At 34.5% G+C, this 13,902-nt stretch overlaps 1 protein-coding gene across 1 annotated transcript; it reads left to right on the top strand.

Annotated features, from left to right (window-relative positions):
* Positions 1 to 11,570: 11,570 nt before the first annotated feature.
* Positions 11,571 to 12,613, top strand: LOC124895824. Its single transcript, XM_047406235.1, has 3 exons — positions 11,571 to 11,720; positions 11,888 to 12,265; positions 12,347 to 12,613. The coding sequence occupies exons 1-3, from the start codon at positions 11,571 to 11,573 to the stop codon at positions 12,611 to 12,613; spliced, it is 795 nt and encodes a 264-aa protein (XP_047262191.1).
* Positions 12,614 to 13,902: the final 1,289 nt, after the last annotated feature.

The raw sequence follows: 13,902 nt of genomic DNA, 5'->3' as shown, positions 1-13,902 counted from the left end.
ACTTTATTTATAGTTGTACAACACATCTTATCCCTTTCACTTTCCTTATTTTTATAAACTGATACACTTTCCCCAATTGTTCAATGATCATTACATTAAGACTTTTTAATCTATCCCTTTTACCAACACCATGAATAGAAACAAACTTTAATAGTTAAAGAAAATCATTTTAGTTTTCTCATTGTAAGTGACTAATCTAATTACTTGATTTGAGGATCAAAATTACGGCTGGTGATGTATTAGCTCCTACACAGATTTAACCTCATTTTTAATTCTATCATATATTAAAGTATATTAGAAATAAGAATATACCATATTCAGAGCAAAACTTATGTGAGAAATGAAGCTTTAAGAAGAAAGAAGAGAGAGGAAAATATCTAATGCTTGTAACTGATCTCTTCAATTATGAATCTGTGTTCCACATAATGCGGGTTACATAATATATATACATGACCTGAAATAAAGTAATAAAACCAGATAATAAATAAGATATTGAGCCTTATACACCATATGGGCATCATACAAAAATATATACACAAATACAATGGACTAGCCCACTCCACCAATAGCTATGATATTATCATGTAGCTTAACACCCCCTCAAGTTGGAGGGTGAGATAACTCCCAACTTACAAAGATGAAAGTGATGAGCAGCACCAAGTAAGGCCTTCGTGAAAATGTCAACCATTTGAGAAGCACTCGGAGTGTGATGCAAAGTGATCAAGACAACACCTAGTTTAGCCCGGACAAAGTGGCAATCCAACTCGATGTGCTTCGTTCACTCATGGAATATAGTATTCTTGGCGATATGAATAGCAGACTTGCTGTCACAAAACACTAGAACTGGTAGAGAAGAGTGCAGACCAAAGTCAGAAAGGAGATGGAAAAGCCAAGTGAGTTCACCCATAGCCTTATTCAACGAGCGATACTCAGATTCAGCAGATGAAAGGGACACCACTGGATTTTTTTGGACTTCCAGATAATCAAACTGCCTCTAATTAAAATGCAAAACCCAGTGACAAAACGATGACTATTCGGGCAAGAAACCCAATCACTGTCACAAAAAACTTGTAAAGAGAAGTCAGTAGAATTATTAAAAAATAAACCAAACCCAGGGGAACCCTTCAGGTAACATAAAAGATGTAAGGCAGCCTGCATGTGAGGCACACAAGGGCACTACAAATACTGACTCAAATATTGGAGAACAAAAAAGAGGTCCGACCGAGTATGAGTTAAAAAATTCAACTTGCCATCCAGGCTACGGTAAACCTTAGGCTGCTCCAAAGGATCACCCATGTCAACAGACAACTTACAATTTAGTTCCAAAGGGTAAACCACAGGAGATGAAACATCACAATGATAATCAATAAGCAGATCATGAACAAATTCACTTTGATGCAAGAGAACACCAGTGTCACAATATAATACTTCAATACCAAGGAAATAATGCAACAAACCTAATTTTTTTTTTTTATCTTAAATTATTCATGGAGGAACAACTTGAGATCAGTAATTTCTTTGAGATCAGTGCCAGTCAAAATAATATCATCAACATAGACAGCTAAGATGACAAGAGAATCCCCCGAACCTTTAGTGAAGAGAGAGTAATCATTAAGAAAATGGGCATAACCCCTCAATTGAAGGGCATGAGTCAACTTGGCGTACCATTAACGAGAGGCTTGCCGAAGCCCATATAATGATTTATTGATTTTGCAAATCATAGAAAAAGAAGAATCAAAAACAGTAAGTCCAGGAGGCCGTTTCATGTAAACTTCTTCATCCAAATCCCCATGGAGAAAAGCGTTGTTAACATCAAGTTGAAAGAGAGACCAACGATGCTTAATAGCCACAGTCACAAGGGTCTTGATAGTGGAAATTTTGATCATTGGGAAAATATTTCATAAAAATCAACACCTTCAACCTGAGTACCCCCTGGACCACTAATCGAGCCTTATATCTTTCCAAAGAATCATCAGCCCTATACTTGATCTTGTAAACCCACTTACAACCAATAGGTTTCTTTCTATAGGGAAGTGGGGCAACAGACCAAGTATTAGTGGACTCCAAAGCATAAAACTCTTGTCTCATTGTATCTTGCCACTAAGGAAATACAGCTTTCTGAGAGTAACTGTGAGGCTTACAAATAGATAGTTAACCATGTAAAGAAGCCCAAGAAGGAGAATAGGTGGAGTAAGGAAGAAAGAAAGAATGACACATATAATCTTGAAGATTTAACAGGAGGATGGGACACCCTAGAAGACTTTCTAGAAGGGGGAACAAAAGCTGGAATAAGGGGTACTAAAGCAGGGGATACAGTAGACTCATGTGTAGAGACAGAAGCAGTTGGAGGAGAAGCAGGGTCATCAAAGAAAGAAATATGAAATAGATAAGAAAGTAGGGTATGGGAAGAGAGTGAATGTAAAGGAAAGGTGGTTTCATAAAAGGCAACATCCCTAGAAATGAAACAAGTCTTGGAGAGAAAGTTATAAAGCTTGTAACCCCTTTTAGCAAAAAGATATCCAACAAAAACACAAAGAATTAGAAGGGGATAATTTATTTCTATAAAGAATAGGGATAGTTGAGTAACACAAGCACCCAAAAGCCTTGAGGTGGGAATAGGAGGGTGATTTATGATGAAGTAATTCAAAAGGGCTCTTGTGATGCAAAGTAGGGGAACGAAACCGATTAAAAAGGTAAGTGGCTGTTAAAAGACAATCCCCCCAAAACCTAATAGGAAGATGGGACTGAAAAAGCAAAGCCCTAGCAGTTTCTAAGAGAAATTTATGCTTTCTCTCAACAACTCCATTTTGTTGAGGAGTGTAGAGACAAGAAGTTTGGTGAATGATGCCTTTGGAGGAAAAGAACTGAGAACCAGACAAAGAAGATCCAAGTTCTAAAGCATTATCACTACGAACTACCTTAACATAAGCATTGAACTGAGTTTCCACCAAAGTGAGAAAAGCCTTAAGAAGATCAAATGCATTAATTTTGGAACCCATTAGATGTGTTCAGGTAGCACGGGAATAGTCATCAACAATGGTGAGGATATAACGAAAACCATCATAAGTAGTGGAGTGATAAGGCCCCCAAGTATCAATATAGATCAACTCAAAAGGGGAAGATAAAGAGAAAGTGTTATCAATAAAAGGTAAATGAGGTTGTCTAGCTAAGGGACAAATAGAGTAGGTGAAAGACTGCTAGTTGAAGAGACTGCCAGTAAGACTAGGTATTGATACCTAATTTTTCCCTCCATGATTAAGTTTAATCCTGAGTGTCTTTGATTTTAAATAAAATTATAATATTTAATTTTCAGATAAAAAAATCAATTATTTATCTAGGTGACTTTGTCATTTCAAGTAGCGATTATATTTTGCATATTCATACATACGAGATTGTATAATTTCATTACTTAAATAATCAATTTACAAAAAATAGATTTTAACCAAGCATTATTTTGAAAATTGATTCAAATAGTTAGAGATTTTATTTAACCACAATTTAGTCTCAAAATAATTTATTTAAGAAAATTTATTTGTTTGGTTTTTTAAGAAGCTCGGGACTAAGTTCGATGTAAAATCATTTCGAATTTCGATTCAATTTAGTCAATTTATTGAATTAACCATAATTGAAATTGATTTGGTCATAATTGCAATGTAATTAACCAATTAATTTATCAATTTGGTTGAAATTTAAATTAATTGACTAAGGATCTAAAATATTGGCTATTCAATAAATAATTTAATCCTACCATTTGGCTATATTTTAAATGGCCCAAGAACCCCTTTTTATTTTATAGAATTACCCCAGCCCATTCCATACAACTCGACCCAAATCCTCATCTTTCCTCTTTATTCCATTACCACAAACGAGTAACATCAACAGCAATACACGATAACAACACAACCACGGAAAAAACCCATTCAAGGACAATATTCTATTAGGAAGCAAATCAATCCCACATCGGAGAAATAGAGGATACATGTCCAATATTTAAGAGTCTCACCCAACTCCACTAGTATGAGGCCTTTTGGGATGTGCCCAAAAATAAATTCATGAGGGCTAGGCCCATAGCGGATATTATCATACTAGTACGGAGTTTGGGTGAAGTTACACGTTGTCCCAGCAAATGGTATCAAAGCCCAGGTTCGGGTATGTCGAAGTAGTGGACCGGGTGTATCAGAGTAGTGGACTGTATTTGGTGAGAAGTTATCAGTGTAACAACAAGACTGGAGATCTGCAGGTGGTGCCTTGTATCAAAAGTCTTCCTGACGAGTGGTAGTCAAGCAGTGTGTCCTATTGGGTGATAATGGTGGTACAAGATGTTTGGCAGATCATATGAAGTGACCTAGTAGTTGAGATCTACTGTTGATGCCTTATGTCGAAAGTCTTCTTGACAAGTAGTGGTCAAGCGGCGTGTCCCACTAGTTGGTTATGGTGATATTAGATAGTTAGTGCGATTAAATTGATTATCGCTGAAGGAGAGGTCATAAGTGGTGTGGTCTTGGTTTGGGGGGAGGATTGTTGGGAAGCAAATCAACCCTACATCGGAGAAATAGAGGAAACATGTACAATATTTAAAGTTTCATGCAACTCTATGCAACTCTATTAGTATGAGGCTTTTTGGGGTGTGCCCAAAAATAAATCTGTGAGGGCTTGGCTCAAAGCGGACAAATCATACTAGTGCGGAGTTACACGCGGACCCAACAAGTAGTATTAGAGCCCAGGTTTGGGTGTGTCGGAGTAGTGGACTGCGGTTGGTGAGAAATTCCTAGTGTGATGACAAGATTGGAGATCTGTTGGTGGTGCCTTGTGTTGAAAGTCTTTCTAGGGAGTGGTGGTCAGGCAGCGTGTCCCATTTGGTGATAACGGCGGTACAAGATATTTGGCAGATCATATGAAGTGACCCAGTAGCTGAGATTTATGGTTGATGCCTTGTGTCGAAAGTCTTCTTGACAAGTAGTGGTCAAGCGGCGTGTCCCACTGGTTGGTAGTGGCGGTAAAAGATGGCTAGCCAGATCAAATGGATTATCACTGAAAGAGAGGTCACGAGTGTTGTGGTCTTGGTTTGAGGGGAGGATTATTGGGAATAAAATCAATCCCACATCGGAGAAATAGAGGATACATGTCCAATATTTAAGAGTCTCACCCAACTCCACTAGTATGAGGCCTTTTGGGAGGTGCCCAAAAACAAATCCGTGAGGACTTGACCCAAAGCGGACAATATCATACTAGTGTGGAGTTTGGATGAAATTACATGTGGTCCCAATGTATTCAACAACAACACACAATAGCGATGTCAACATCAACATCGACGACCACCCAACAAATAATGACAAAATCACCAACCGCTCCGACCCATAAATCAACTCGATACCATCGGCAGACCCAACTTTGGCCAACAATGACTGATACCCGACCCAACACTGAAACTCAACCAACAAAGATCCAAAAATCATAAAAAACTCTATCTTTTCATCTTATCTTTAAATTTTGCAGGCCTAGGAGCCATCTTTTTGACTTTCTTGCTCAAGATTGTGTGTTACAAAATCCAAAATCCAAAATCCAATCCAAATTAGAAGGGCCAGTTCGGAATTCGAATTTTAGAGATATGTCTTCTCTATTTTTAAATAGAAAAATCAGTGTCTTCCACTATAAATAGGGATTGAGGGGAAGAAGGCAAGGGGGTAGAGGATTTCTGGGGAAAAATTTGAAGATTCGGGAGGCGTATGCTTCTAGTCTTACGGAACCAAAAATTCTACAAGAAACAAACTAAGAAAAAACTCCATTCCGACAAAAAATTAAACTCCGAAAGGTCAAAATTTAAACTCGGCTGGAAGTTTGTCGTCAAAGCTCGTCGTCCCAGTGAGCTGCTCCGAAATAGGTCTTTCTTGTTTTCTTTTATTTTTCATGAGTTCCTGTTTTCATTTGGTATTTGTAGTGCTTAAACTTCGTTTCTTTTCTGTTTTTGTTTGGTATTTGTAGTGCTTAAATTTTGTTTCTTGAATTATTTTTGGATCCCATGTTTGTTTATGATGTTGTTTCTACTTCCAGTTGTTGGTAGTGTCTAGGTTCCTTTCCTATCGATTATTGCTTTGTTGTTTGTAGTCAAATCTAACGATTAGCATAAGAGTAGTTTTCTTTCCTTTTTAATGTTGAGCATTTTTCTCTGGGTTTTGGTATTCTCCTTGCTGTTACAAATTAGATTAAAAGGTTAAAGATTTATTTCTGATTGCTTCCTTCGTCCTCCAAAGTTTCTGAAGGCTGTTTGCTTAAGTTGATGTTTGCATCATTTTGATCGAATTCCTCTGTTATGTGTGAGGGTCATTTTCTTTGGCTCATATCTAGAATATTTATTCACACGTAACACTTGGGAAAGTGAATTCATATTTATCAACTTTTCACTCAAACGGTCACACATTCGGAAAGCATGAAGACTATTGATTAGTTAGTGAATGTTTGCAATCAAATTAACCGAAAACACAGTTCTTTGCAAAGATGATGTGAAGCTCGACAAAGGCGGTGAAAGGTTTTGTCATTACAACAATTTGGCATAGTTGAGTATACTTGTTATTTAGTTGTGATTTTTCTTTCTCCATCCCTCTTTTTTTCATATGGACTCTATAACTTAAGTATGTTTTTTTTTTTTTATATCCAACCTCTTGAAATTTTAATTAGTTGCTGGAACAAATCAAACTTGAGCCTTTTAATGCTTTGTTTTTTTTTTTTTTGAATTCTGATTGATGTCTGGACACGTGAGGTTATTTATTTAACTGATTTATCGTAAAGGGTTAAAAGCCAACTTGTTTGACAGCTAGTTGAATCTATAGTATAGTCCGTCCTTTTTGGCCATGTGTGGTAATAAATTGAGATTTTATTTCATTTTTTGCAATGACTATTTGTTGTGTATATCAAGTTAGGACTTATATTCCTTTGTGGGTTTAAAATCAAGTACCTCCCTATTTTGGATCAAATATTGAACCGCCTTCAAATAGTTTAATCTATGACTTCATTTCTACTAGTTTGAATGTATAGTTTTAAGTATTAGGCGAACCATCACTTTGTTGGTCGCTTTCCTTCTTTCGTTAGAAATAATAATAATAATAAATAATAGTAATAATAATGTCTTCCCAACTATCTCTTCATGCTCTTGGGTGTTACTATTTTTATTTGTGTGAAAAAGTGTTAAAAATTCAGAATTTTGGCTTTTCTTTTCTAAAAATGTTTGGATGTATGCATGCATTCTTGCACTTTTTTTTTCCTTTTCCTGGAAAATTCATTGAACCATTGGAAATCATTTCAAGTTAAATTTTATTTCATATATAAATACGTACCTAATCTTTACCTTTTCTATCTTTTGCATGAATCCATCTTGAACATGTCCGATCCGACTCCCCATTCCTTCGCTTTTGATGTCCGTCGAGTCGAGCCTCATTGAAGTCCAAATTTGGACTGATATACACAGGATAGCACACATATACAGGCTGGTATATGCTGATATACAATGTGTATACACTGAAAGTCGTAGCTGCATACCATCATACAGTGTGAAATGAAATATGGAGAGGGAATATGCTGATTTCTACGTTGATATACAGTATATACGTTGAAATATACACAAAAACGCAAGGGTGAAGGACTGTGATATACAGTCAGTATACAGCTGGGTATACACTGCAGAAATGGACCAAAAGTCCATATAGGATGGCCCAAAAGCTGGACAACTTTATTGATGGGCTAACTTAGGGTCCAATTTTAATTCTTATATTATTTTTGTAGCTATTTGTGTTGACTAACTTTTTAATCAATTAACCTAGATAAACCCCTATAGTGTTGTCATTTTATTTTGGATAAGCAACATAAATCCCATCCTTAATGGAACTAATTACATAAGATCCCGGATTGACTTTCTCTCTCCCAGATTTGAAAAAATACTTATACATGTCGTTGTACCTCATACGTATCTGTAATGTATGATGAAACTGCTATGCCTAAAATTATGAAAATAAAATTAGAAACCAATATTCTCTTTCCTAATTAAGAGCTGTAATTAATGCACTAATTTTGTGGAGGCTTAAAAATAGTAACTGTAATTCAAATTCAAAAATATTCAAACATCACCATAATTTTTTTTTTTTTTGAAATTGCGATTTGAAATTCAATTTGAAAAAAAAAAGCCAAAAACATTTGTATTCTTTCGTTTTACAGCAGACTGTCAAAAACAAAAAAAAAAACCTTATACAATAGTTAAATATGTATGTGTCCACCTTATACTTTGTATATTTATGTATAATGTTATCATGAAAATTAATGTAAAACATAAGATTTCTAAATATGTAATGCAACCTTATACATAGTATATCTATGTATAATGTTATCAATAAAACAAATGTAAAACATAAACTTTCTAAATGTATAATGTAATACTATACATATTATAACATACGTCTAAGGTTATAATTGTAAAATATAATGTACCCAATGTATATCAAAATATATCAATATAATGTATTATAAAAAATATTAACGTATAAGAAACGTGTAAAATATTATAAAAATATATTACATACGTGTAAAATATTATAAAAATATATTAACGTACAAGAAACTATTTACTGAAATAAATAAATTAGTATAAAAAATTTACCTTTCTAATGTATAATGCTTTCCTTAAATCATGCGAAAACAAGCCCATAAATCATAATAATTTGACACAGCAATAAACTACTGGAGATTTGTACAGGATATACACAATAAATATTGAAAAATAAATATACACAGTAATTACTTGTGTTCGACATATACACAAGAAATTATGTTCACACGATCTCTTTTTATATATTCAAGTATGAAGAAAGTTGTGTACTGGAGATTTGTACAAGATATACACATAAACTATATGATCGATACCGTGCAATTTCCTGGTTTAGGAGGACGTTGTCTCCTTTCTTTGGTGGGAGGACGTTGTCTCATTTCTTTGGTGTACGTCTGGTAATTCGGGGGGGGGGGGGGGGGGGGGGGGGGGGGGGGGGTGAGAAAGAAGAGGGGGAGATTTGAGAAAAAAATCGAAATAATTTTTTATTTAAATGAAGAAAGTGATAAAGTTAATTAGATCAGTTAATGCTTGATAATTGAAAAAAAAATTAAAACCCCCAAATCATGTTAGCAAGGTTTTAGGCGAAAAATATGGAGTACAATGTTGGAGGAAAATATGGTGGTTTGGGATGTATGAGAAGGAAAAGAGAGAAAAGTTTAAAAGGAAGGAATTTGTGTAATTAATATGAGATATTTGTAATTACTTTTCAAAATAGGGATATTTTGTAATAACTAATAGTTAATTTGTGTATATGTAATTTTTCCTTTTTATCTTAGTTTTCTTTATTTACGTCATAAATTTTTAATTTTTTTTAATTTTTTTCACTTAATTTATATCATCTAAAATGGATTAAATTAATTCCTTCAATTTTCCCCTTAAAACATCTTTTAAAGATTAAGTATTTTGTTTGTTTTGTTCATATAATTAATGGTTTATTTTAGATTAAAGAAATTTTCTCCAAAATCTAAGAAACTAATTTATTTTGAAAATCAACCTTTTTCAAAAGATTAGCAAAGCACTTTTAATCAAATATTCTCTTAATATTTTATCTCTACATAATCGATTTTTTCTATAATAATTAATAATAAGAAAATAATTTCATAATCTTTTCTTTCTCCACAAAAGCAAAATCATTTTTCTCTTAAATTCGAAGAATCACAACTTAGCTCAATTCAAGTGAAATATTTTTCCTTAGAATAAAAAAATGTCTTTTTAAACGTTTAAATAAATAATTTTTATATTTTTCTATGAAATCAAGTCTTTGCGAAAGTTAGTCACATTTAGTTAGTCAAGTTAGTTCTTATGGTAAACCATTTTAAACGGACACTCCTAAGTGCCTTAAAAACCTTCTTAGGGTGTTAATTGAACCCTTATTCAGAATCTCTAGTTTCAAAGGTTTATTTCTGTTTTTGGACTTTTGAAACTCTTTTAAGTTTTCTTGATTTTTCTATACAAATCAAGTGGCGACTTTGTGAATTTTCTTAAAATTAATTCAAATATTTTATAATAGTTTTAAGAAGGTCAAAATCATTTTCTCGCCAAAAGAAATCTGAAAAGGATAAAACAAAAATGGTGACTCCGCTGAAAATTTATCTAGGTTCTAACCAAAAAGAAACTTTCTAACTTGTTGTGGATTATTATTATGTGTTTATTTGTTTAAATTTCATATAAACTGACATTCCATTCATATTTCCTCCACTTTGAAAAACTGACACTCCCACACATTGTACACACAGATTGTATATTGTACTTTCCCAAAATTCTTTCAAATCACCCATTTTAGAGAGTCGGTACATATATGGAGTAAGCGGGAGTTTTACTGTCGTGGGACCACGTGCCTTCTCATATAAGAAATCCAAGTCCGTGTCTCCCCAAATCTTAACAAACTTAAGAGAGAACGTTGCCACCCTTGATTTAGGCCATGCATGTATAAGCCTTAGGTGGTTTGACCCAATGTGTCATCCCACAAATTTAGGAAACACCCTTATGTCAAATGGGTTCACGACCCAAAGACGATCATCATATTATGTGCAGAGATAATGATAAATTAATCCAAGTCAAAATTTAAGAAAATTGAGTTTGGAAATCTAACTCCAAACTCAAGTAATGTCATTAATTAAAGCTTGAATCAATTTATCAGAATCTCAATTGATATTTAATGCTAGGCTTACCTTTGGCTTGAAAGATCCCACACATGCTAGGACATGTAATAATTGTTTATGTACTAAAGTGTTTTATTGTTTTGCTTTGTCTATGTTTGTATATGTGTGTGTTTAAAGAACATATGTTTGGCTTGAAACGATACTAGTCCATTATTCCTATTTCGAAGTACTAGAGCGTTAATAAGCATATAAGACTTAAAATCGGAACCTACCAAAATACCTTTAGAAGTTCATTGATAGAATTCCTTCCAATTTACCCAATCATTTTCAATTTCATTAGGTTATTATCTAATTCACATTGATCACGTTGTCCTCACAATTCGCTTTTCCCGTATTTAATTATAGTCAAAACTATCCAGACATTCTATTAATAAAAAGACTATGTTGTCTTTAAAGCTTTCAAATAAGCCTTTTTGTATGTTTATTTAAATCACTTAGTTCATCTTGTTCAAAGTCTTATTTTTCCCATCAAATTCAAGATCCGTTAAATGATCAAAGTTCTAATCATTCGGATAGTTTCTCAAGTGTCATATTCTTCAAATTCTGAACTTAGTCTATTTCAAATCAACTATATGTCATTTGTTTCGTATATTACTTTGGTCAATCATCACTATCATGAACTAACTTTTTAGTTTTTGAGTGTTTTTCTTTCCTTTTAGAGAGAGACTGATTTGTGTTGATACTCAAAACTTGCTTGTTACACAAAGGCAAAGTAATTGCTGCCAGAATATCAGTATTTTACACGGTCTAAGGTTAGGAAAGCAACTATAGATTCATTAGCTCTTTCTTGGGATAATCGAAGGACTCATTCAACTATGGATCCTAGTCTGATTAACACAAATACTTCTTCTGAGTCAGTTACCACCTTTTCTGTGGCAATGGACATGAGTGTCTCGATAGGAAGGGAAATAACCCCAGAGCTCATTGCCGGTTTGGAGCAACAAACTGCCGAGCTAAGGCTCATGGTGATGCAAAGAAAAACACCTTATTAGACTCCTCCAAATATGACTCTGCCTCCTGATGCTCGACAAAAGGGATCTATGCTTCTAACGTCAGAAGAAGTTGATCAGAAAGGTCATTTTGCTTATGTTTCTCAGAATGCACTTTTGTGTACACATTTGATCGTCCAAAGGTTCAGAACACACCCTTGCCACACTGTGCTCCACCAGTGTACACCTATGCTACCACCCCACCGGTAACACAAACTCAAGGGTTATACCACATAGATGCTAATCATTATGTTAAAATGGAGAATGATCTAAGAATGTACACTGATGATACAGTGAATAGAAAGCTCAAGGACTTAGAAGATGCAATAAGGAGTCTTCGGGGGCTTGGGAATAACCAAAGTGTGAGGTATGAAGATTTGTGTGCATTTCCCGAGATTGAGTTGCCTCCTGGTTATAAGATCCCAAAGTTTGAAAAATTTGATGGGTTCGAAAATTCTTTCTTTCACTTGAAAACTTATTGTGAAAAGTTAATTGGTGTGGGCAAGAATGAAGGAATACGGGTCAAACTATTTAGTCAAAGTTTGAGTGGAAAGGCTCTAAAATGTTATGCCAAGTAAGATGTGACTAATTGGCGCACTTAGGATGACCTGGCAAATGCTTTTGTGGATCACTACAAGTTTCATGTCGACATTATTCCTGATAGAATCTCTATCACAAAGCTAAGACAGAGGTCAAATGAGAATTTTTATGAATATTCCATACACTGGAGAGAAAAAGCGACTAGGGTACATCCCCCAATGGAAGAAACTGAGATGATCAGTTACTTCATCCATGCACTAAATCTCGAATATTTTGACCGCATGATAACAATGGCTGGAAAAACATTTATTGAAATTGTCAAGACTTGAGAAATGATTGAAGATGGCCTCAAGAGAGGAAGGATAATAAATTTGATAGAGCTGCAGTCCACTCACAAAGGCTTCCAGACTGTCTCTTTCGAAAATGGAAAGGAAAAAGAGAAGGAAGTAATGGGAGTAATGACTCAAGAAAATTCTTCCAATTACAAGAAGCCTCCTCGATATCAACCAAATACTTGACATGCTCACTATCGGTCTTCAATGCACAAGAGACATATCATGCTCAAGCTCCACCACAAAACTATTAAAATAATGCTCCTCGTGCCAATCCTAAAAGAAAACCTCCCAGAATGTTCACGCCGCTAGCAGAATCTCTTACTCAGCTTTTTGAAAGGTTGAAAGACGCAAAACTACTTCATCTGGTGAAAGCAAAGCCTGTGAACACCTCTGCTAATTGGTATGGTCCAAACAAACGATGTTCTTACCACTCTGGAGCTGTTAGAAATGATACAGAAAAATTTATCACTCTTAAGCACAAAATTCAAGATTTCATTGACAACAAGGTGATAACTCTTAAAGAAGCTCCAGCTATTGTTAACAACAATCCATTGCCCAATCACAAGAAGTAGTCGTTGACACCATCAAGCAAAAGGCGTACTTTTGGCGTCCTTCTATCCTGCATTTGGAAGTTATTGTTTTCTTTTCTTGTAATCGTACTTACTCATTTCATTTCCTTGTAATTGTATCCAGTTTCTTTATTTCCTTGTAATCACACTTTATGATTTGATTTCCTTGTAATTGCACCCTTTTAGCTGTAATGAAATATGTTTGATTAAATTTCTCTTGTGGAATATGTGGGCGGCCTATATTGGCTTCGGTCACATTATCAAAAGTATCAAATATCCCTTTTATTTGTATGAACTATGTTTGACCAGAATTCCTAAGAAAGGGATACGTAGGCGGCCTATGTCGGCTTCGGTCAACCCCTTGAAAGATTTATCTTTCTGTTTTATATTGAAACTAAATTTCCTACCTAAATGAAAAACGTAGGCGCCACACTGGATCGATCATATTTTTTAAAATTTTTTTAGAGAAATTATGGCAAATTTTTTAGAAAGATATCAAAAATTCATCAAAGGGTCTTTTCCCAAGTTAAATGAAGATGACATTGAAGTATGTAACTGGGGCAGGAATTTTTTAGAAGGTCTCAAAAGATGTCACAAAACTTGACACCTTCTACAAAGTTAAAAATCAGATGTTGCTGAAGCTGAAATTGGAGCATAACTTTTGAAGTTCTCTATACTTAAAGTACTCTATATCAGAAACAATTCAAGTGTTTT

Source organism: Capsicum annuum, unplaced genomic scaffold, assembly GCF_002878395.1.
Source record: "Capsicum annuum cultivar UCD-10X-F1 unplaced genomic scaffold, UCD10Xv1.1 ctg998, whole genome shotgun sequence".
Taxonomy (NCBI): Eukaryota; Viridiplantae; Streptophyta; class Magnoliopsida; order Solanales; family Solanaceae; genus Capsicum; species Capsicum annuum.
This window is presented reverse-complemented; position numbering and strand designations above follow the sequence as displayed.

Excerpts from the sequence above, each read along its gene's own strand:
- LOC124895824 (XM_047406235.1), top strand. The coding sequence starts at position 11,571 with ATGGATCCTAGTCTGATTAACACAAATACTTCTTCTGAGTCAGTTACC. Across the intron at positions 11,721-11,887 it reads CTGCCGAGCTAAGGCTCATG|GTTCAGAACACACCCTTGCC; the intron begins GTGATGCAAAGA and ends GATCGTCCAAAG. Across the intron at positions 12,266-12,346 it reads GCAAGAATGAAGGAATACGG|GATGACCTGGCAAATGCTTT; the intron begins GTCAAACTATTT and ends TGGCGCACTTAG.